General features: G+C 54.4%; 2 protein-coding genes across 5 annotated transcripts; both read right to left on the reverse strand.

The window, feature by feature from the left end:
* Positions 1-75: 75 nt before the first annotated feature.
* Positions 76-14,120, reverse strand: INPPL1 (inositol polyphosphate phosphatase like 1). Of its 4 annotated transcripts, XM_036258388.1 has the most exons (28): positions 13,709-14,120; positions 10,927-10,990; positions 10,685-10,835; positions 10,339-10,459; positions 9,947-10,087; positions 9,628-9,721; positions 9,431-9,520; positions 9,148-9,246; positions 8,885-9,035; positions 8,688-8,794; positions 8,254-8,356; positions 7,971-8,167; positions 7,549-7,666; positions 6,849-6,945; positions 6,428-6,566; positions 6,207-6,306; positions 6,030-6,118; positions 5,679-5,760; positions 5,458-5,547; positions 4,825-4,938; positions 4,603-4,691; positions 4,047-4,134; positions 3,808-3,963; positions 3,484-3,562; positions 3,243-3,383; positions 1,441-2,113; positions 1,043-1,176; positions 76-920 (listed from the first exon to the last, which is right to left on the reverse strand). In XM_036258388.1, the coding sequence occupies exons 1-28, from the start codon at positions 13,903-13,905 to the stop codon at positions 830-832; spliced, it is 3,795 nt and encodes a 1,264-aa protein (XP_036114281.1). In that variant the 5' UTR covers positions 13,906-14,120; the 3' UTR covers positions 76-829. The 4 variants fall into 4 exon arrangements, with proteins under 4 accessions (XP_036114281.1, XP_036114282.1, XP_036114284.1 ...); XM_036258389.1 differs by lacking the exons at positions 10,927-10,990; positions 13,709-14,120 and having other exon boundaries at positions 77-920; positions 10,675-10,708; XM_036258391.1 differs by lacking the exons at positions 1,043-1,176; positions 10,927-10,990; positions 13,709-14,120 and having other exon boundaries at positions 77-920; positions 10,675-10,708.
* A 2,894-nt stretch (positions 14,121-17,014) lies between these two features.
* Positions 17,015-21,394, reverse strand: LOC118627691 (folate receptor beta-like). The gene is made up of 5 exons (XM_036258155.1): positions 21,285-21,394; positions 20,927-21,103; positions 17,865-18,053; positions 17,607-17,742; positions 17,015-17,476 (listed from the first exon to the last, which is right to left on the reverse strand). The coding sequence occupies exons 2-5, from the start codon at positions 21,077-21,079 to the stop codon at positions 17,190-17,192; spliced, it is 765 nt and encodes a 254-aa protein (XP_036114048.1). The 5' UTR covers positions 21,080-21,103; positions 21,285-21,394; the 3' UTR covers positions 17,015-17,189.
* Between the last annotated feature and the right edge of the window lie 1,526 nt (positions 21,395-22,920).

The following is a 22,920-nucleotide window of genomic DNA, read 5'->3' on the forward strand; positions in this document are numbered from 1 at the left end:
GAGGAGTGGGGGTGGGGGGGCTGCCAGGACAGAGGGGTTTCCTCCTAATTTTTTTTTGTTGTTGTTTTCCTTTGAAAAACTTGTAATTTATTGAGGTGAGTTTTGCTCAATCCAAATAAAACTTAATTTATTGAAGACATCATGCTGGTAACCCCTCTGAGTATTCAGGACAGGGATAGGCTGGCTGCCTGCAAGAGCTGGGTCTCTCCTGCGACCTGCGACCAGCGAGGACCCAAGGCTGCTTACACATACACCAGGAGACAGTGAGATCTAAGCAAACCGGCACTTTATGGCAGAGATCCACCTCCCTCCCCCAACCAGCCCCAATAATATTAAAGTGCCCACCCTCCCTAAACCCACACAGAAAAGCTTAAATAAACCCCAGCCCGGTACTTGGGCTGTTCCTTCATTTCCGGATGGACACCCCAGAGTGGGGTGTGGGGAGAGGTCCTAGCTGATCCCCTCCCACTGTGGTTCAGGCTGGAGGAAACAGTTGTGAAAGTGGGGGCCCAAACGTACCCAAATGAACCCCTCGGGTACCCTGGGGCTGAGAGGAAGGGTCCAGAAAGGGATGACCGCACCAGAATAACCAAGGTCCTTGGTAACCATGGCAACTGGTCTCTGGCGCCCCCCACCCCTGTAAAAGAAGGGGCAGGACATCCTAATTAGGGTATTCCAAACGATTGGGCAGTGGGGAATACAGATCCCCAATAAATAGGTAGAGAGGTACTGCCCCACCCCTCATAAATTTTCAACTTGGAGGCCATGGCTGGGTCTTCGTGGGGTTAGGGAGGAGCGCTGAATTCTCATCTTCACAGTGCCACCGCTATCACTTGCTGAGCTGCAGGGTGTCCAGAAGGAGGCGCTTGTGAGCCGGGTCCTGCACCCCGGCCTCCTCCAGGTCCTCCTCGGTGATGTCGCTGTAGGAAAGGGTAAGAGGCTGAGAGATGGGCCAAGTGGTCCAGAGTGAATAATACCTAAACTTCCGCCCCCCTCCCCACCCAGCAAGCCCCACCCCACTTGCCTCCAGCCCCACCCCCACCTGAGAAACTCCAGGTCGTCCCAGCCATTGTGCACCAGGCCCTCCTCATAGCGCTCCAAGCCGATGGCCCGAAGCCAGGCGCCCATGCCCGCCTCACCCAGCGCGCCTGCCCGCCCGCTCTGCGGGCACGGAGCCTGAAGGAATAGGGCATGTCAGGGAGAGAGCATTGGGGTGCCCACATATACAGAAGCGCTGAAAGACTGCCACGTTCTACCACAGGTTCTGGGGTTGGGGGCAGGGAGGCCAGGACTGGAGCTAATTCCTGTTTCCCAACTCCCCAGTGCCCAGCTCAGGGTAGAGAGGACACCAGTGCTGAGAGGTGGGGTAAAAGGATACCGCAGTCCATGGGCAAGCACACACCTCAGGTATACACAGCCAGCCACCCCTGGTCCACACACCTCCTCTGCCAGGTCCTCCTGGATGCTCTCTCGGATGCGAGGTGGAGGAAAGCTGAGAGGCCGGCCATAGTCTGAGGGCAGTCCCCTGGGTGGCTGCAGCTCCAGGGGGCCTGGCAGGAGCACTGAGCGGCCAGGCCCAGAAGGAGCGTAGTCCACCTCGCTCAGTGTCTTGGCCATCTGCAGCACTGAGCAGGAGCGATCGTCCCCACTGGCTACCTCCCCCAGGAAAGTGCTAGTGGGTGAGGGGCCAGGGGGTAGTGGGGGTCTTGGATGGGCCTTAGGAGGTGGTGGGCCACGGGCCTCACCCCCACTACGGCCCCGTACAACTGGCCCTGGCAAAGGATCCAGGTTTGGAGGCAGGAAGATGGCCGCGTCTGGCAGTGGTGGGGGTGGAAAGTCTGGAGGAGGCAGTGTGCCCCCAGACTCCTCATCTGATGAGCTCCCCTCTCCTACACGGGGAGGCCGGTGGCGCCCAAGCTGTGGAGCAGGCACTGTGATGGCCACCTTGTTCTTGGTGGCAGGTGGGACAGGGGCCCTCACAGGTGGAGGTGGCTCTGGGGGCAGCAGCTGGTGTGGGACCCCTTCAAGGACGTAGTAGGCAGGGTTATTGAAGCTGTTCTTGGGTGGAGGAGTGGCCACGCCTTCAGGCTCTGGAGCCCCCTCTGGCTTCAGCCTGGGTTAGGGAGCAGGATAACTAGATCAGGACCCAGAAACCCAAAGTGAAAGTAGTGGGTGCAGCAGAAGGTAAACCAGCCCGGGAGTCAGAAGACACAGTCCCTAGTCCTAGGCTTGCATGTGACCATGAGCATATCACTTTCCCTCTCTTGCCCTTGCTGTCCTTATCTCTAAAATCAGGAGCTGAACGGATATCACTTAAACTTCCTTGCCTCACTCACTGAGATTCTCAGATCTTTTATGACTTTGTAACTTTGAAACCTGAGCTTAAAGGTGTGAAAAGAGGTGCTAGAAGGCAGGGCGATATAGGCCTTTAATGAGAACAACCAGGCCGATTTGGAAAAACCTCTGGAGGCATGAGGGCTGACCTGCCCATCTACTGAGGACTCTTACTCAGGAATTCAGGCTAGTTTTACACAGTGTACCTGGCAATAAAACCAAGATGACTGATAACAGCTGAAGATGAGTGAAGAAGCACCAAGCTAGACCTAGGTTCTTAAGTTCAAGCAACAATTAGATATGATCAGAAAGCAAGCCTCACTTCCCAAAGTATGATCCACAGAACACTAGTTCCCCAGGATATTAATAGTTATTGGGTGGAAAAGAAGTTTCCTGGCCCGTTAAGTTTGGGAAACTATATTCAACAGAGTTGAAAAAGGGTTTCCTTCCTGTCCACACGTTCAGAGCTTTTCCTAAATACTAATGTGCACAGGAACTATCTAAGAAAAGAATCTAGCAAGAATCATTTCCAAACTCATTTGCCCACAAACCCGTTTGCAGGGTGGGCATTTGTGAGTCAGTGCCCAAAGAAAGCACAGAGGGAAGTCCCGAGCTGAGGCATGTGCCTTCTCCACACAGAAGGCTCACACTAATTCTGTTTATGTGGAGGGAGCTGTTGCAGAAACGATTTTAAATTCAATTTTTTAAGGCAGAATTGAGAGGAAAGGCTGACTGTGCTCCCTTTGACTCAGAGAGCCACACCTAAGGGAGGCCTGGCTGGCCAGAGTGGCCGTGGGCACAGGGCCATGGGGTGGCAGAGCACCCAAGCAGCAGACAATCCCCAGGCTGACCCAGAGAGCCAAGCACAATGATGGATCAAGTGGGGTGATGACAGCTCTTTCTCTCACCTGGGGGTCAAGGGCTCCTCTCGGGGAGCAGCTCGAGGTGGGGCTGGTGGCCTCCCAGTTGGTGGTGGTTTCTCTGGTTCTTCAAATAACTTGGACAGAGGGCAGAAGGCCTCTGTGGGGGCTGGCTTTCGGCTCCCTGACCTTCCAGGGGTGCAGAGCACAGGAGAAATGAAGTAGGGGCTGACCAAAAGACCCCAGGTACCCTTCACATGACATCCGACACAGCACAGCCCCAGCTCACCTGGGCTCCTGGCTACCTCGGGACACAGAGGGGGCTTTGCTCTTTGTTCCTGCCTCATCCTTATCGATGCTGATCCACTCTGGGGAGAAAAGGAACGAGGACTCAGAGAGGACTTACGGTCCTGGATCCCAGACACCCACTGACTTTCTGGCCCCTTCCCAGCTACTCCTCAGGGCAGGCCCAGTCCCGGCCATGGCTGCAGAACTTCCAAACACTATATTCCAGGTGTTCCAGCATGCCCCCCCACACCCCTGGCCTCCTCTCCTTAGACCTACCCACACCACCTCATCTCATGCCCCACACCCCTCCCAATTGAGCCCCCACCGTAGAGTCGCTCACGGGTGCCCAGGCGCTCTGTGGGCACCCGCACCTTCATGGAGCCACGGATGTTGCCTGTCTCCTCGCCACGGTGGGACAGGAAGGTCAGGAACTGCTGGGCCGTGCTACCAATCATAGACTTGAGAGCCACCACGCACTCCCCTGAAGGGCAAACCAACAAATTGCCAAACCTTTCTAGGGCCCCACATGGCTTCCTGTGCTCTTTGGCACCCCTTGCCCCTCACCATAGGATTCATAGCCATCCATGGACTTGACTGTGAGTAGGAGGTGCTGGTCCTGCAGGTACTCGATATCAGCCAGGATCGGCTTGAGCTGGAGAGCGGAGAGTCCCAGTGAGAAACAAAGCCCTCAGGAGCCCCTCCTGCCCAACCCCACTCACCGCTACCTCAGGGTCATGCATGATCACTCCCACTCAGCTCTTAAGGAAAGACCCCAAATCCTTAATGGAGAAGACACAGCCCTGCATGGGCCTTTCATAGCACTTAACAGCATTGTAACTAATTAATGTTCTGCATCTTCAATGGCCAACACAGGACCTGACATTTAGCCAAGACTCAAGAAGTCTTTATTAAACGAATGAACAAACTGTAACTTGGTCCCACAGCCCCCAAAGAAAGCAAACGCCCTCTCCTCACTCATGCCCAACCCCTGCACCCTGACACGCACACACACACGTGCTCTGCAGGCTCTGCCTGTCCTCCCAGGCAGGCCCTGAATGTGCTCCGCCACACCCCTGTCTGTGCCCTCACCCACAAGCCCAGGCCCTGCCTGCAGCCTCACCGTGGGCAGCTGGCGTGAGGACCACTGCACTTTGAGGAAGTTGATGTTGTCACTGCTCTGGGCGTCATTCTCGAAGCTCTTCTTGTACTCTGGGGTGGAGGTGGGGAACACCCACTGAGGGCTACCTCCCGGCACCCCTTCCCCAAATATGGGGCTGACAGCTCTGGGCACATCTGGCCTCCCACCCCCCTTGGCCCACTCCAGCTCTGGGCCCCTTCTGACCCTCCAAGCAGGTGGAGTAGAACTCAATGAAGAACTTGGTGCGGCTGGCTGTTTTCACAATTGCCTCGATGCTCTCAAACTCAATGTAGGCCTGGTCTGAAGTCTTTGAGAGCCCTGAGGGGCAGAGGGAGGAAGAAAGTCAGGAGGACTGAGAGGATGACAGGAGGAACAGAACAGAGGGACTGAGCCCTGGGACAGGAAGTCAGGGGGCCCTGGCAGATCAGGAGGGAAGGCCAGGAGGGGCCGCCCCAGTCCCAAAAAGCCAAGAGGGAGACCCCGATGCCCTGACCCTGGATCAGGGCAGACAGACACCCAAGGATGAGAGGCCTTCTAAGAGGGGGACAGGGAACCAATGACTCAGGGATTTCCTGCCAATAATCCAGAATCCTACCAGACACATTCAGGGGCACACACATGGCCCTAGCAGACAGACATTCACACATAGACATGCAGACTCGGGCTGTACCTCTTATGATGACCCAGGCACACAGACACCCTCAAACATCATATTCAGAAACATTCCTGCATGTACGTGTACACATGCACACATATTCAAACCCATGCACATCCCAGGCCTCCACCTGTGCCCACCCAGATGTGTGCTACACCCACAAGCCCATCTAGAATAGTCACCTTTCTTGGAGATGAACTGAGAGGTAACTCCAACCTCAAATGTCCCAAACACGGGGGAGTGGTCACTGGTGACAATGTCATCAGTGCAACCTAGGGAGGGGGATAGGAATGGGGGCTCAGGGGAAAGCCCTCCACTCTGTGCTCCCACTTCCCAAAGCTGGAGCAGAGTCAGGACAGTGACCATCCGGGATCACCCATCACCCTATCTGTGAGGCTCTGACCGTAGGAATTGCAGATGATGTGGGTCTCGGGGTAGGATTTCCAGAGAATCCGGTCACACCATGAAGGGACATTGGTCCGGACCTGGGGCAGGGGATGACGGCAGCATAATCAGAGCCAACAGCTAGGGGTTGCTCAGTACAAGCCCTCCCAACCCCAGAGCCAAAGAATCCCCACACTCTTCCTCTTGGATCCTAGTATCCAAGAACACCTAGTGTCACCCCTACAGCCTTAGAGGGGCCACAGGCACTGGAATGGTAACTGCAGAGGCCTACACCCTTGACCCCCACAAGCACTCTTGATTCACTGTAGCCCCGGGGTCTCCTAAGGCACACCCTGTTCCCCTCACTCACCCCAGTTGGTTTCTGCTTGTGCCAGGCATATGTGTCCCGGGAACCCCGCTCGTAGCGGTAGGTGGGTGGGAAGGAGATCTCCTCCTCACCTAGGGAAGGCAGGGAACAGGTTGGGGTCAGGGCTCAGGGATATCACTGATCTCTGGCCCTCAGACCTCCTACTTGGCTCACACTCACTGAATCGAAGGAAGACCTTGTGCTTTTCCCGCTCCAAGTTGAGCTGGTCCACCCTGAGCAGGGGCTCAAACTCCTTCCTGCTAATATAATTCAGGATCTCCTGGGGGTGGAGACACAAAGGCTGGATGCAGACTTGCCTTCTGAGCCAGAGCCAGACGTGAGAGCCCATCTGACCCCCAGCCCAGCCACCCTACCAGCTACCCACTGGGCCCTGCTCGCACCTGGATATCCATGTCCAGACGGTAGTTGAGGTCCCCAAACCAGAAGAGGTGAGTGAAACGCAGAGAGATGTCAAAGGCACTGAGCTGGCGGTCGCCCAGCGAGAGCAGCCGCAGGATGTCCAGGTAGTTCTGGTTCCGCCTGCAGTGGGGATGGGAGGACGTCCCCAGGGTCAGAACTCAGGGACAGGCAGAAAGGTAAGAAGTCTCTGGGGTCAGGGATGGGGCAAGGATCAGGGTTCCGGAGGACAGAGGAAGGTCAAGGTCAAGGATAGTCAGAGGCGTCTTGAGTTGGGATGAGGGAGAAGGGGGTCTCTGGGGACAGGGATTTAGGTGGGTGATGGACTGGGATGTGGGGGGAGGGAACAGGTCTCAGGTGAATAGGGGATGAGGGAAGAGACTATTTGGGAAGGCACCCCCTCACCGAGCAGTCTTCTCATTTCCCGAGGTGAGGTGGCAGTTCACAAAACCAAATGAAGTGCCGTTGAACATGAAGGAGACGCCCACAGCACCCTTGTTTCCTATCAGGACAACAAGAAAAAAAGGCCTGAGTCACCCTTGGAGGGCTCCCAGCTTTCTCCTCTGCCCCTCACAGCAGCAGTGGGAAGGTTCTCCCAACTCCTCCCCACCCCACCCCCCAGATGCTAGGAGGCAGGCAGACCCCTGAACACACACCACAGCTTCCCTGGAGATCCACATGGGGCAAACTCACCCATCTGGATGGCCTGAGTCTGCGTGTGTGAGCAGAACCCCTGGAGATCACAGGGGATCCCAAGGGTGACGCTACAAGGACCTATAGATTCTGGACAGAATCCATCCTGGAGGAGCACTAGACTGCAAACTAAGAGACCTGGGCACTATGCCAGGCTCCACCACATACTAGCTGTGTGACCTTGGACAGATCACTCAACCACTCTGCACCTGAGTTTTATCATCTATGAAATGGAGGTAATCATCCTGGCCTGCATTCTTGGTAGGGCCAGAGGAGACTAGAATGTGAACATACTTTACAAAGTTCAAAGAGTTCTATATATGGAAAAGCTGAAACCACCCAAAAGGGGGAGATCCTGGGCTGGAGAGGAAGCAGGAGGTGTGGACAGAGGGACCCCACCCACTCTGCTCACCCAGGGTGTTGGCAATGCCAGTCTTCACGCTGGACGTACTGACGTGGCTGATGCGGTTTTCATGCTCTGGCTTGACCAGCACAGCTACCTTGATGTTCCACAGTGACTGCATGGCAATCTGGGTGGAGGGTACAGAGTCACCTCTGTCCTGAGCTGGGCACTGTCCACAACCCCTCCTCCCCCCAGCCAATGCTATATACTCTTCTGGCAGGCACAGGATAGGAATACCTGCTATCTTTTTCCTAAGGGACAAAAGAGAAACAGACCCTCCTATAGCATGAAGGACTCAGGTTAGATCTCCTAAAGGAGATGCCCATGGGCCAGAACAGCCAGTCAAATTGCATTCCCCAGGGTCACTATAAGGTCAAGCAGGATAATTTGGGGTGGTGTATGAGGGGATTGGACAAGATGACCCCCCTCACCGGGCGGTAATCCAGATCTGTGAGCTCCTTGAGGCCCCCGCGTAGCAGGTCCAGCCACTCTCGGTCACCCACCGAGTTCTCCTGGGTCCCAAAAACATAGATGTCATGGGGTATGGTAACTGTGACCTCATCCAGGGTCTTCCCCAGTCCCTTCGATGTGAACCAAGATGTCACATTTTTCGGAGGAGGCACACTTCCTGGAGGTGGAGGGGATGGGGAGCGGTCAAGCGCCTGCTTGAGGCCATGCTTCCCTCGCACCTGAGCTCCTGCCCCCAGGCCTCACCCATGTTCCAGGTGCCTATGAAGACAGAGATCATGTCAGGCTCATCCTGCTTCGAGTGCTTGTTCTTCATGAGCTGCAGCAGCTGGCAGAAGGCCTCCCGCTTCTGGGGGAACAGCAGCCAGTCAGAGGCAGGGAGCAGCTAGGGAACCCCCCTTCCAGGGATACCCTGCTAGGTCGCAGGTACCATAAGGGGAGGGTCATGCCTGTCTGGTTTAGCACTATATAGCTCATGCATATAACAGGTGCTCAATAAGTGTTCATTGGATGAGTATTTAAATCCACCTTCAGGGCACCCACTCTCCATACACATACTCTCTGCTCTGTCAGACCCACCCTCCCAGGAGGGATGACATGCCTGCATCACACATCCTTTCTCTTCCCATTCCACAGGGACTCCTGCAGCCCCCACTGGCCTGGCCCAATCTGCTGCTCACCCGGGCACTGACAAAGATGAAATCCTTGCGCTGTGTGCGATCCTTCTCCTTTTCGAACACAACACCCAGCTTGTTCTGGACACGCTGAGACTTAATGAGCTGGCGGACTAGGCAATGGAGAATGAGTCACACACTGACCTGTGTTCTGATGCCCGGGGCTGCCCCACCCATCCCTTCCAGGTCAGGCCTTGGCTCACTGCGGTCATGCGTGAAGGTTGTCCAGTCCTCCTGTGAGTCTCGCTGTCTCCGCAGCAACACCAGCCGCCCACCCTCCACATCCACGCTTAGTGTGAACTTCTGTGACTTCCCGATCTTGGTCAAATCACCCAAGGTCACATCCAGCTTCACCTGCAAGTTAAGAGGTAAAAAATGCTGAAAAGACCTCAGGGCAAGCAGCAACCCCTCTGCGCCAACTGTCCTTTGACCCATGAGGCCCCACCTGACACCCTTTGCCATGTACCTCAAAGGCCTGCACAGGGATGGTCTTGGCCTTACGTGTGCATGGCTGCAGTGGAGCCGGGGGAGCTGTGGAACTTATGTCCTGTAGGGCCTTCAGGGCCTGGAGAGAGCAAGGACAGGGGACATGGGAGGACAGGGAACAAGGTCAGAGGACTGCAGCTGGCAGGGGCACTGTTGAAGTTGGGGTCAATGCTAAACTGTAGACTCAGGCTTGAGATCAGTTAAGCCAATGTGAGTGGTCAGGGACTGGTGGGTGAGGGGTCAGAGGTTAGGAGTCAAGCCACCTTCTTCTGGATGCCTGATAGGAAGTCCTTTAACACTGACAGCTTCAGCACTAGGCTCTCTAGTTCCTGCTCCCCAGTCTGTGGTGGGTTCTGCAGTAAGAAGGTATAAGTCTTACACATTAGGCCACCATGCAAGAGGTCTCCAACTCAGCCCCAGAACATAAACCCATTCCCCAAAGATCTCCCCACAATCCCACCTGTTGCTGCAAAAGGCGGGTCACCATGGGCGAGCTCTGCTGGTCAAACACCTTGGACAGAATTTCCAGGCCAGACAGGACCTTATCCACCTCACTAGGGGAGACATCAGGTCAGAAGAACTCCCCACCCTGATCCAGGTACAGGGAAGGGTGTTCTTCAACCTCCACCATGAGGACACAAGGATTCAGGTGAGGAAAAGTCAGGAAGCAATGAATGGTTTCCTGTTCAGGGCCAGAGGTCAGAAGTCAAGACATCTGTGCAGCAAGGGGGAGCAGGTGAGGACAGGTCAGAGGTCATGGTATTAGATGTCCCAGGTACCTGTGTAGCCTCCGGCATGAGGTGGCAAGGGTGCGGGTGAGGTGGGGCAGGTTGCTGGCTCCACTCCGAACAGCCTCCAGGTCCAGCCCGTAGCTGCCCTTCAGGTACTCGTGCGAAACAGTGTTCAGCCCATTAGGAGCACTTGGAGGAGGGGTTAAGAATTCAGTAGAGGCCTCGCTGACCCTGTCCCAGTGCCCCTACCCTATCCCTAGAGGAGATAGTACTGGTGACAACCAGGGTGCCATGCATCAGGATGTCTGTCTCTGGGGCTGAGATGGGATGGGGGGCCCCTGGGGGTGGGACTGAGGCTTAGATCTCCCCATCTTTGGTGAGGACACAGCTCTCAGAAGAGAAAAGAACTTCTTGCTCAGTGGAGGGGGTAGGGGTCTTACCTTTCAGCAGCTGGAGTTGTGGGGGTCTCAGGGGCTGGTGGGGGGCTGCTGGGCCCCACAGAGGCACAAATGCTGGTGGAGCCAGAGCGTGGGGGCAGCGGGGGCTTCTCATCCTCCCCATCTGTGGACAGAGGTCAGTGGGGCATCCATCTGGGCCTCCCACCCTCAGTGAAGTGAAGGGGAATGCCACGATGACCAGAAACTTCGTGGAAAAGGGGTAAAGGTCCCTGGCACCAAGGTTGGGGGGGAGCTTTAGGGAAAGCAGCTTGAGAAAGTGGGCTGGAAAGCAGACAGTGTTCGAGCACGTGGCAGGGCAGGCACTTGCACACTGCACACCGGGTGGCACCTGAGGCATCGCGGTCATCTTGTGGGTCCAGCTCTCGCTCCCGTTCTACAGGCAGCAGCAGGGCGCACACCAGGCCCTGGTTGGGCTGGGCATACAAGCCGATGAGCTCGCCCAGGGTCTGGAAGCGGCGCACAGGCACACCCTGCGAGGTCTGTGGCCAGCAAGGGTAAGAGAAGGGTCAGCCAGCTGGTCCCAAGCCACAGGCTAGAATCAAGGTCAGGGGTCAGGGTCCAAGCCCCTACCTGCACAGCCAGGAAGTCTTCTCCATCAGGTAGAATTCGATATGTGTGCACATGTTTCTGATACCTGATAGCAAGGTGGAGGTCAGAATCCGTCACTCCCAGGCTAGAGTCTAAGCCTCAAGGTACCCTCTCCTCCTGCCACTGGGCTCAGTCCCTTTCAGGTTGGCTGCCCTAAAACGACTTACCCAAGCTACACAGGGTTAATGATGGGACCAGTCCACGTCTACCTTGCTGGTGTCACCAATAAGCAAGAACAACTCCCCACCCCCACCTCAGACTTACACAGTCTCCACATCCACCACAGGGCCCGGGAAGCAACAGGCAGCTCTTTTGTGGCCTCCACAGCTGTCTAAACAGCCCCTCTGGGCTGTGGTACGTCTGGGCCCCCCGCCAGATTAAGAGTCCTCAGAAGCCTGGGTAACCGCTGTTTGCACGCGTGGGCACTGTGCTAACACACATGTGCCTGCTGTCTGTGTTTACGCTGGTGTCTAGCTCTGCTGAAGTTGGGTGTGTCTGAAGCAGTTTTGCTGGGGAGTGTGGGATATCATCCTAGAAATGTCTACCCCCTTCCCCAGACACTAGGAAATTGGGATGACCTAAGAAGGCCCCCTATGGTAGACCCAGGCCTCTAGGAACCCCAAACTGAGGAGGGGCAAGAGGGGTGCTAACAGATGGCAGCAACAGCTGAGCAGGTTGACAGCTGAGCCAGGCCAGGGTGGTGTAGGAAGACTCAGTGGGGCTGGAAGACTCCCTCTGCAGCCACACCTCAGGGTAAGCTTGCCCAAGGTAATCACCCAGGCCTGTGTGTATTGGACAGGAGGGGGTGTTGGCACCAGAGAGGACCAAATGCCTGTTTGAACAGACCCTATACCTTGGCCACAGGGCCATTCTCTCCCCCTCAAGTAGGCCCCATTTGAGGGCTCTCCTGGTTGCCAATCAGACACAAGTCATCCAGGTGTCTGTAACTAGGTGTGTTGGTTTGTGGACTGTGGGCCTCTATTTATAACAATAATAACATCTCATTAACTAAGCCCTGTCTCTGTGACAGGCCAGGTACTTAGCACAGACGTGATCTCATTTAATCTTCACCTTTGGAGGCAAATATTATTATCCCCATTCTCCAGAAGAGAAAACTGAGGCTCACAGTTGAAAAGTTATTTGCCTAAAGTCCTAAAGCAAGTAAAAGGCAGACTTGAGATTTAAAGGCAGGGAAGAGGCCAGGGCCTATATCCTGGCCTGCTGGTCGGATATCCTGTGCCTTTTGGGGCAGGAATGTGTCTTGAATGTTACTTGTGTACATGTGGATGTGTATACAGGTAAGCAAGTATGTTTCTGATCGCTCCGGAAATGCTAGGAGTAGCTAGAGTCAGACCCTCACCCCACCCATCTCCTCTCCTGGCAATGGAGCCAGGATTCTCCCCTCCTGGGACAATAACTATTCCTCACCCAGACACAGGCCCAGCTGTCCTCCTCCCACTCAACAGCTGACCAAACACCTGCCTCCCTCCCCTCCCTAATTAGGGGGTATGCCTCAGAGGGGGGTGGGAGGCAGGACTCTAGGGTATTCATCTGCTTAGGCTGTTCCTCTTTAGTCTTCCAGGCTGAGCTCAGACCTGGGGCATAAGCTGACTTAGAATGCCCCTTCCTCTTCAGGTTCACTGTCAGGGTTTCTCAACCACAGCACTACTGAGGTTTTGGACCACATCATCCTTTGTTGTGAGGGGCTGTCCTGTCTGGTAGGATGGTTAGCAGCATCCCTGGCTTCTACCTACCAAATGCCAGTAGCATCATCCCAATGTGACAACCAAAAACTGTCTCTAGACATTGCCAATTGAGAACCACTAGCCTAAGCCAATCCACACCCAAAGATGTGAAGAGAACAGAGGGGGAAGGGATAGAAGTACTGGTGTTTGGCAGAGCTCATGGGGCTAAGAAGGAACATAACTAGAGCTAAACAAAGCAGCCCTATGGCTCCCCACTCACCACCTCCCACTCCTGAGGCTTACAGGAGCCCACCCAGTGTCAGACTGAGTGGTGTGGGGGACAGCTCAGGGAGAAGACTCCAAAACTAAAAGTACAAACACCCCAGCACCACCAACCAGCAGGGCTGATGCGTATAGGCACAGGACCAGGCCCACTCAGAGAGCTGCCAAGTCTAGCCCCACACTCAGCCCCCATAATGGCTCAAGGCTAGGGCAGCCAGGAGCCAATGCACACACACTCACTCATTGATTCATGAAATAATGGCAAGGCCCCATACAGCCTCACCCTCTTCTCAACACAACCCTGCCCCCAGTCCCAGCCATACAGGGCCAGGCCGGCCCCAAACTCAGTCCTGGGTGCACAAAGCCCCTATGGGAGCTGCTGACCATCCTCACACACCCCATCAGTCCCTCTGGCTCCAACTCCAACTATGCCTACCTCTGACACCCAGTCTCTGTATAAACAGCACTGCACACAACCAAGCAATGCACATCCTCACCGCTCCATCTCCTTCTACCTGGAGGGTGCCTGAGGGGGTCTGCCAGAGACTCCCTGCATTTCCCCCTCTTACAGCCACCTTGGCAACAGGACCGCACTTACTGCACTTACTCTGCTTCATCGCCCCAGAAAGTGCCCCCAGACACCCAACAGGAAGGAAGTGCTCCCAGCATCCTTCCTCGGCCTCAGCATAAAGCCAAGGCCCCACTCTGGGGGGCGCTGGCGTCCCATTGTCCCAAGCCCTCCCCACACACACAAGGAACCCCAGCCCCCGCCCGCCGAGATCCCCAGCGCCACTCACAGGACGCAGAGCGCGAAGGCACCCGCCACACTCTCACTGTCTCGGACCAGGAAGCTGCCATCGCGGCCTGCCCGGGCCAACAGTTCCTCGGCGGCAGCGCGGCTCAGGTCTCGGTGGTACCAAGCAGGGGCCGGGCTGCCCAGCGCGCCCCCCGGCCCGTTGCCCCCAGGGCCCAGCGCCCCGCACGCCGAGGCCATGGGCCGTGCAGGGCTTAGTGCTGCCCGCGCCCACCGCCCCGCGCCATACCCCCGGCTCGCAGGGGGCTGAGGCTGGGGGTGGGCCCGGGCCCCGGGCCTGAGGATCGGCGGGCCCGCCGAGTCAGGGATCCAGACACGCGCTCCGCCGCGCAGGCCGCCTGGTTCGCCGCGCAGCCGCCGCCGCCTGCAGCGCCGGCTTCAACTTGAAGAGAAAGAAAGTTTGTTCAGAGGCGGCGGGGGAGGGGCAGGAGCGGAGTGCCGAGCGGGAGGCCGGCCCCCGCCCCCGCATTCCCTCGGGACCCGGGACTCCCCAGATCCCACAATGATTCTGCCCCGCCGTCATCATCCTGAGAAGATCCAGCCATCCCCCCAGAGAAGCTCAAGTACCCCCATCCTGTGCCCCGGCAGTTCGGGATCCCAGCCCGCCCCCCTGAGAATGAATCCCCTTCAATAATTGCAATATGACCCCCAACTTCCATAGACGTCTGATTCCACCCCAAATCCTTTCCATTCTGTCCCCCGCCCCAGCCTTACAGAATCAAGTTCCCAAAACCCGCGATGGATCCCACTATGAACTTCCTTCCATCCCTCTCCCCATCGTCCGAGCGCCTCGGACCCCCAACTCCCATGTAATCCAACCCCTCTTAGACCTGAACCCCTAAACTCCACTGGGTCCAGCCCCCTACAAATTCCGTGGGAGAATCCCCTCCATAGAGATCCAAACCCCTACAACCCCCCTCACGAGGTTCAGTGTCCTCGAAACTCCACGTATGGTCCCTGGCAGCCCCTCTCAGCCCGGGCAGAGCCCTTCCCCCCTCTCGGCCAAGTTCCCTGGCACCATCCACCATTCCCCACAGGCCCGGGCCTTGAGGGGTTCAGCAGTCCGAAACCAGGCTTCCCTTTGACCGTCTAGGAAAAAGTTCCCTCCAACCCGTGGGCTCCCGACCTCTCCCCAGAGCCGCAGCCGCCGCGCGCAGAACCCCACCTCCTGGGCTGCTCCGATGCCCCTTTCCCGGGGGAAGCGGCCCTAGACTCTCAGCGGCCACTTAAGATGGCCATCCTCTGCCGCCGCAACCCCCTCGCCTTCCGCCCCGCCCGCCGCTCCGCCCCCGTGGCTCTCCGCTGAGCCGGGGGTAGCGCCCGCGCCCCGCCTCCCCGGGCCCGGCGTCTCCATCCCGGAGCCGCTGACCCGCCTAGTGACCTCGGGCAACTCGCGGCACCAATCCGAGCCTCGGTTTCCCGCTCTGTAAAGTGGGGATAATGTTACGAGGGCCGACTCAATGGGACTGTGCTTGTAAAGCTCTCGGCACAGGGCCTGGCATCCAGTAGGCGCTCCCGAACGGCGGCTATTTTTATTATTAATTAAGGAGTACCGAAGGTGACAGCTGTGTAAACTGTAAAGCGCGGCGACTGTACAGACGAGTATTATTAGCACCCGGCCCCGCCCCCGCTCCAGCTACTCCCTCCAAGTCACCAAACTTGAGCCTTTGTAGGCGGGATGCCGAGTGGAGAGGCCCCCAAACCGGGTCTGCACCGACCCCCCTGGCCCCCTCCCCTCCCTCCCAGTGAGGGACAGCGACCTGGAGCTCAGAAAGTGGGCGGGCCCATAAGAGGGATGTTCGGCCCCCCTCCCCCCAAAAAAGACTTAGCCCCTGGCGGCGCCTCCAGGGAGTCCGCTTCCTGCCCCGCCTCCCCGCCCCCTAGTTCCTTAAAGGCGCAGGCCTGCATCCAGGCTCCCACTGCCGCCAACTCCTGGAGCGCTGTGGCGGGTTCCCCTTTAACCTGGGAGAGAACTTTCGCTTTGCTGAATTGAGTGTCCGAGTCAGTTTCGACGAACTCCTTACTCTATTTCAAATACGCAGTGACTTAATCCAGCTGGAGCAAAGCCTGAGATGTGGAGAGGGCTCTGTGGGGCCTTCTAAACTTGGTAAATAGAACCACTGAGAGACCCTCCCACTAACCCAACAGTGCCTCCAGGCTCCTACAGGAACCCAATAGCTCGCCCGCCAATCTGTGCCTGACTTCTCTCATCTGTCACCTCTTGGTGTGAGGGATGGTGAGTCTGCCAGAAGAGGGCAGCCAGGGGCAGCAGGGAGAGTCCTGGACTAGGAGTATTCACACTACGTATTTTAGTTCTAGCCTGATCAGTCACCGGCCCGGTGTTCTCCGGCAGGTACCCGTGCCTCTCTGGTGATAACTGCAGTCTAAGTATGGAGACAAAGCTTTCCCCATGAGGAAAGGGGAAATGGGAGCCCCAGAGATCAACTGCCTGGGCCCAGCTGCCTGGGGCTATGCAAAGACAGACCAACCCTCCAGAGTAGGCATATCTACCATTCCCAGATGGGGACAAAGGTAAGAGTTTCCATCCCTCTTCCAGCCACACCTCCAGGACACAGCCTGGCTGAACCAGTTCAAGGCTCCTGAGTATTTCCTCCCCAGGAACCTCCCAGACTGCCCTCCTGGTTCTCTGTCTTCCTCCTCTGAGGATCCCAAGCCCCAAATCTGCCCTTTCAGTCCATATTATGTGTAAATTAATTTTCACCCCTGGACTCGCATTCCCAACTTTCTCATTGCAGAGCTGAGCACAGAAGCTGACAGACAAGGCCTGGGGAAACGGCATATTTGCAGACCAATATAAATAATGAAGTCCTAGACCTACCTCTTACTTGGGGGCTACAAGAGTGACAGGATCCCTGAGAACTATTAATGTGCAGACATGGGACTCACATGTTTTGTAGGCAACAACTTTATATTTCACAATCCTGAAGGAAGGAAGGATTATTAGCCCCATTTTAATGAGGAAAAAAACTAAGGTTGTGCCCTGGCCAGTTTGGCTCAGCAGTTGAGCATCGGTCTGCGGACCAGAGAGTCCTGGGATCGGTTTCCGCTAGGGGTACGTATCATAAAAACAAACAAACAGACAAAAAAAAATAAGGTTGAGAGCAGTCAAACAATTGGTTGTGTTCACATAGTTGAGTAGCTGAGCTGAGGTTGAAACCAGGTTTCATTTCTCTAATCTGAAGGAATCCAAAAGCTAAAGAATCTCTCCTCTACTCACAAACTCTCAACAAAAATAATTCATCAGACATGAATATGTCTATCTGTTTATTAGAACTGGCTGCCAAAGAAATCCCAAGCACCACCCTGGAACAAGAACAGGTTGACAGAGAGATGGGTAATGGATGGAGGCATGCTAGGGCTCCTTCAGTTGTGGACCTGAACTGAGCTCAAACAGGTCCTCAAAGCTGGGGACAGACAGAGGGGATGTCTGTGAAAAGCTGGACTCAACCAAGGAGCCAGAGTTGCAGTATCAGGGCCAGGCTGAGAAGGAGAGGCCCAACCCCATGGGGCACGGCCCTAGATTTCATGGCCAATGCATAGAACCTCGCCACCTCCTCGTTGGGGTTGCCCTGGGCTGGGTCAAACCACATCTGGATGCAGCGGCCACTCCCTCGGCTGTATTGGCTGACCTTGTAGGAGTGACTCCAGAGGCCCTCACACAGGGCTGCGGGAGTGGGGAAATAGGACTCAAATGTGCGACAGACGTCCTTAGCTGGACACTTGTTAGATCCTGCAGAAGGAGAGAGGACAGACACAGAAGTTCAGCTCCTGGTTACCTGAGAAGCATTGACCCAATCCCAAATCCTCAAACTGCCTTTTTCCAAACCCCATGTCCATCTCTCCACCTGCCAGGCTCTCACCTGAGGTCCAGTTCCAGCCCTTGTGCCAGTTGGTCTTGCAGGTGTAGGAGGTGCGGCAGTCTTCCCACCAGCTCTGACAGTCCTCTTTGCACAGGGGCACATTCAGGAAACGTTCTTTGCGCCAGCTCTGGTTCACCTGGGTGAGAGGTGGGATAGGAAGGCTCCTCTCAGCCAGGTGTGTTGGCAGCCACAGCCTTGACTGAACTGGAAGGCAGGCTGCTGGGGTGGAGTGGGATGAGATGAGGGAGACACCTGTACCTGCTGGATCCAGGGCCCCAGGTTGGGGGAGCACTCATAGAGACAGTTGTCCTGGATGAAGTGGCGCTTGCAGGCGGGCTCCATCTTGCCACAGTGGTCCCAGTTAAAGTTATAGAGCCGGGAGTTGTCCTTGTGCAGCTCCTGGCTGGTGCTGACAGAGCAGCAGGAGTTCTCCCTCCAGGGAGTGCACTGGGTGGGAGGACACAGCACTAAGTCCCTCCCCTGCCACACACTTCTGCCACCCCCAGCCTCTCCCCATTTGGTTCTTGCTCTCCAGCTCCAGGTAGGGTGCCCTAGAAATGCTCACTGTGAGGACTTCTCTCTCCTTGGCCTTCAGGAACTCCCATCTAGGGGAAATACTCAATTGCAACAATGTGATCAGGGGGTTGTGGGAGCCTGGGAGAAACCCTATCTTGAGAAGACAATCAACTATCATTTATACAACCCTTAACACTTTATAAAAGTTCTTACAGTTATTCACTAAAAAAATAGTCACTGAGTACCTATTCTATGCCAGTCACTGTTCTAGACAGAAGACAGCTGACAACACAGAAATACGTGTTCATGGATCTTACATTCTGGTCAGGGAAGACAGACAGTAGGACAGTAAGAGAGAAAAATATGATATGTAAGGATATGATCAATTATATAGGGGAATTTAGAGCAGGGAATGGGTATGAGAAGAATGGTGTGATTGTTGACATTTTAAATAAGGTGGTTTGAAAAGCCTCATTGGAAGGTGACAACTTGAGTGAAAGAGGAAAGGGCCCTGTCTGGGTAGTTCAGTTATTTAGAGCCTCACCCTGAAACACCAAGGTTGTGGGGTTGGTCCTCAGTCAGGGCACATATAAGAATCAACCAATGAACCCTGGCCGGTTTGGCTTAGCGGTTGGAGCATCAGACTGCGGACCAAAGAATCCTGGGTTCGATTCCAGTCGAGGGCACGTACCTCGTACCTCGGTTGTGATTTGTCCCCGGCCCTGGTCGGGTTATGCGGGAGGCAACCAGTCAATGTATCTCTTTCATGCAGATTCGCTCTTTCTCTCTCCTTCTCTCCCTCCCTTCTACACTGTCTGAAGATAAATGGAAAAGTGTCCTGGGTGAGGAGTCAAAAAAAAAAAAAAAAGAAGAAGAATTGCCCTGGCCGGTTTGGCTCAGCGGTTAGAGCGTCGGCCTGCGGTCGGGAGAGACCCGCGTTTGGTTCCCGCTAAGGGCACGTACTTCGGTTGCAGTTTGTCCCCAGCCCTGGTTGGTCGTGTGGGTGGCAGCCACTTGATGTGTCCCTTCACGTCGATGTTTCTCTCTCTCTCTCTCTTCCTCTCTCTCCCTCCCACTCTATCTGTACAAAAAATGGAAAAATATCCTCGGGTGAGGATAAAAAAAAAAAGAATCAACCAATGTCCCTTTCTCTAACATCAATAAATTTTTTCAAAAGATACAAAGTGAGCCCTGACCGGTTTGGCTCAGCGGTTAGAGCATCGGCCTGCGGTCCGGAGAGACCCGGGTTCGGTTCCCGCTAAGGGCATGTACCTCGGTTGCAGTTTGTCCCCGGCCCTGGTTGGTTGTGTGGGTGGCGACCACTCGATGTGTCCCTTTCACATCAATGTTTCTCTCTCTCTCTGTTCCTCTCTCTCCCTCCCACTCTATCTGAACAAAGAATGGAAAAATGTCCTTGGGTGAGGATGATAAAAAAAAAAAGATACAAAGTGAGTGATGCAATAATATATGGTGAATAACCTTATTCTTGGCAAGTATTAAGATTTGTGTCCCCTGCAGTGACTAGGCCAGTACAAGACACACAGTAGGCCCACAGAAACATCTACTAAAAACAAGTAAATGAGCCCTGGCCAGTTTGGCTCAGCGGTTAGAGCATCAGCCTGCGGTCCAGAGAGACCCGGGTTTGGTTCCTGCTAAGGGCATGTACCTCAGTTGCAGTTTGTCCCCTGCCCTGGTTGGGTCATGTGGGAGGCAGTCACTCGATGTGAAAAAATACAAAAATTTTCAAAAGTAAATGAAAAACATATTTATGATTTCCTGATCTAAACTGAACTACATCCTACATATAGACATACCATACTTTAGTGCTTTTAATATAGACCAGATTTTCCAGGAAACAAAAACCATGAAATGGAAAGCTGTACTAGATGCTTTGCATTACTGGAGTTAATCACTATTGTAGAAAAGTGGGTCATCAATGGCAACATTGCTTAGAGTATCATATAGCATTTATGTTGCTAATAGAATACACCTATATCAATCTTCATTTGTAGCTGCCCCAATCATAGTGATTTTGTGAATAAAAGAAACACATGCTATTTCACAATGACTTCCAATGTAGCCATACCAGAGAACTGACATATTGAAATGTAGTTATTTTATTATAAATTACTTTCTCTTTGCTTTTCCTTTGCATTACAGGTACTTATGCTGATATTTTTTAATTAAATGTGCAAATAGATTCTGTTAGCTTTGAAGTTCATTCCATGATAGAAAAGAGAGTCTAAACAATCTTTGTCATAAAAAGGAGCCATGAGTCTAAAAGGATTGTAACCAAGTGGCATGAATTTTTATAGAATGTGTGAAAGGGCAATGTCTCTGCCCTGTGCCACAGTCATAAGGGGCCTTCTCCTTTGCCCACAGCGCTGCATGGACTGGCACACAGTGGAAGTAGGAAAAACCATCCTCCCCAAACCCCAGGAGGTTCACCCCAGTTCCTCTGTGTGTCCATATACTCCTCTGGCCCTCAGCTTCCTCATTTGTGTCATGTGGAAAATGTCATCTACCTACCTCAAAATACCACTGAAAAAAATAAATATTGTACAGAAAACACACGACACCTAATAGGGACTTGATAAATGATTATTCCATATTTTTGCTGATATGATATCCTGTTCTGAGGAGGCCGCTTTCAAAATCTCCTGTACCACTTCCCAACCTTGATCTTCTCAGCGATAACTCAGAGTATGGGCTGCCTGACCCCTCAGCCCTTGCCCCACCACCAAACGTCATCTTCCTTGTCAGCACCGGTCCCGTCCCCAATCAGCACCACACTGCAGTCACACCTGGTCATGCAGCTTGTCCTCAGGGCCTGGCTTTGTCTTGTGGTGTTTGGCGTCCATGCAGACGTTGAGCAGGTCTGTCCTGTCTCTGGCACCGCACATGGAGGCTGCAAACCAGACCAGCAGCAGCAGAGGCGATGTCCCTTTCCAGGCCATGTCTTTGTGTCCCTACAGATGAAGCTGTGGTCAAGGAGAACAAGGCCTGAGGAGAGAGAGCCGATGCAGGGTGCTCCCTTCACCCCGACTCAGTCTTCCCATCTCCACAGTGAAGGATGGGGTCAGACCCTGTTCCTTCAGTGCTGGGGTCCTGAGGCCCCCTGAGACTGAGGTAGATGACACTGGAAAAGGGGGCTCTCCTCACCCCAGGCTTGGAGGGTTCAGAAGGGAATCCCAAGGTCAGTAGGTGGACCTTGGGAGACTGACTCCCAGTTGGAGAAGCTGTTTTGCACCCACACCTTCTGTCTGGGCTTTACCTGAAAAAAAAATTAAGAAAGTAATTAAGCCATGGCTGGTTTGTTCAGCAGTTAGAGCATCAGTCCTCAGACCAAAAAGTGTCTGGTTCGATTCCTAGTCAAGGGCACGTACCTTGGTTGCATGTGATCTGGGTCCCTGGTCAGGTCGTTCAGGAGGCAGCCAATTGATATGTGTCTCGCACACTGTTGTTTCTCTCTTTCTCTGCCTCCCTCCCTCCCTCCCTCCTTTTCTCTCTCCCTTCCACTCTATCTAAAAGAATCAATGGAAAAATATACTCCAGTGAGGATTAAAGAAAAAAAGTAATTAAGTAGTTCAAATCCCTACTTCCTGAAAAGGACCAGGGACACACAGCACCCTTATCCTGTGTTCAGCAAGTGCTCAGCCATTAGACCCTGGATCACCCGGTTCCCATGCCAGCTTAGAAACCCTGTTTTCCTGGGGAAGGCAGTGGCCCTGCTCAGCTGAGTTCTCCAAATCAGCACGAGGATCAAGGGATGTTACACAAACAGGACCATGTTTGGTTAAATGACACAGAAATGGAAAGAGTGGTTGTTTTTTTGTTTGTTGTTGTTTTTTAATTCGCACCCGAGGATATTTTTGCATTTATCTTCAGATAGAGCAGGAGGGAGGGAGAGAGAGAGAGAGAGAGAAAGAGAGAGAGAGAGAGAGAGACCGATATGAGAGAGACACATCGATTGGTTGCCACCTGCATGACCTCAACCAGGACCGGGATGAACCACAACCGAGGTACAGTGCCCTTGTCCAGAAGAGAACCCGGGACTCTTTGGTCTGTGGCTGACACTCTAATCACTGAGCCAAACTGGTCAGGGCAAAATGGCGGTTTTTAAACAGCTTTGCTCCCTCCGACTTTTTCCTTCTCTATTTCCTGAAAACCGAGTCCTCCCTCCACCCCACGGTGACTCTGGCCCCCTCAGCCCTCTGAGAGCTGGACTAGAGCACCAGATTGCAGCCTGAAACCTCAGAAACATATGCAGACCCTTGGACCAGAAGAACAACATGAAAGTCTCCCATGTTAACCAGCCTACCAAATAGGCACTGAGTGTCATGGGAGGCACCTGGCAAAAGTGACAATCCTCTTGTCTGTCCAGGATGGCAGGTCACCCCCACTCCCACCCATTACAGATCTGTCCTTTGGGCTCAGTCGATGGAGTGCTGAGTTGATGACAAAGAGCCATTCCTCTCCCTCACCATTCCCACATGCAATTGATCACCACGCCCTGGCAAGGGTTCTTTCAAAAACCTTTCTATAATTCACTTCCCTTGGCTCTGGTCTGGGGTCAGGTCTTCCCTCCTCCAATGTTTTTTCTTTCAAGTCACCTTCCCCACAGGAGCCAGAGTGACCTCTCTGAAGAAAGACATGCCTGGCCCTGACACACAGACCCACCAAGTTGCCCCAGTGTCCCTGTCACCCTTCCTTCCTGAGGGCATCTTGCCTGAGCCTCCTTTGCTGATGGGCGCACACACTGCTGTGGCTGGACTGTCCCCTTCCTCTGGCAACAGCT

This window comes from Molossus molossus, unplaced genomic scaffold, assembly GCF_014108415.1.
Source record: "Molossus molossus isolate mMolMol1 unplaced genomic scaffold, mMolMol1.p scaffold_m16_p_13, whole genome shotgun sequence".
Classification (NCBI taxonomy): Eukaryota; Metazoa; Chordata; class Mammalia; order Chiroptera; family Molossidae; genus Molossus; species Molossus molossus.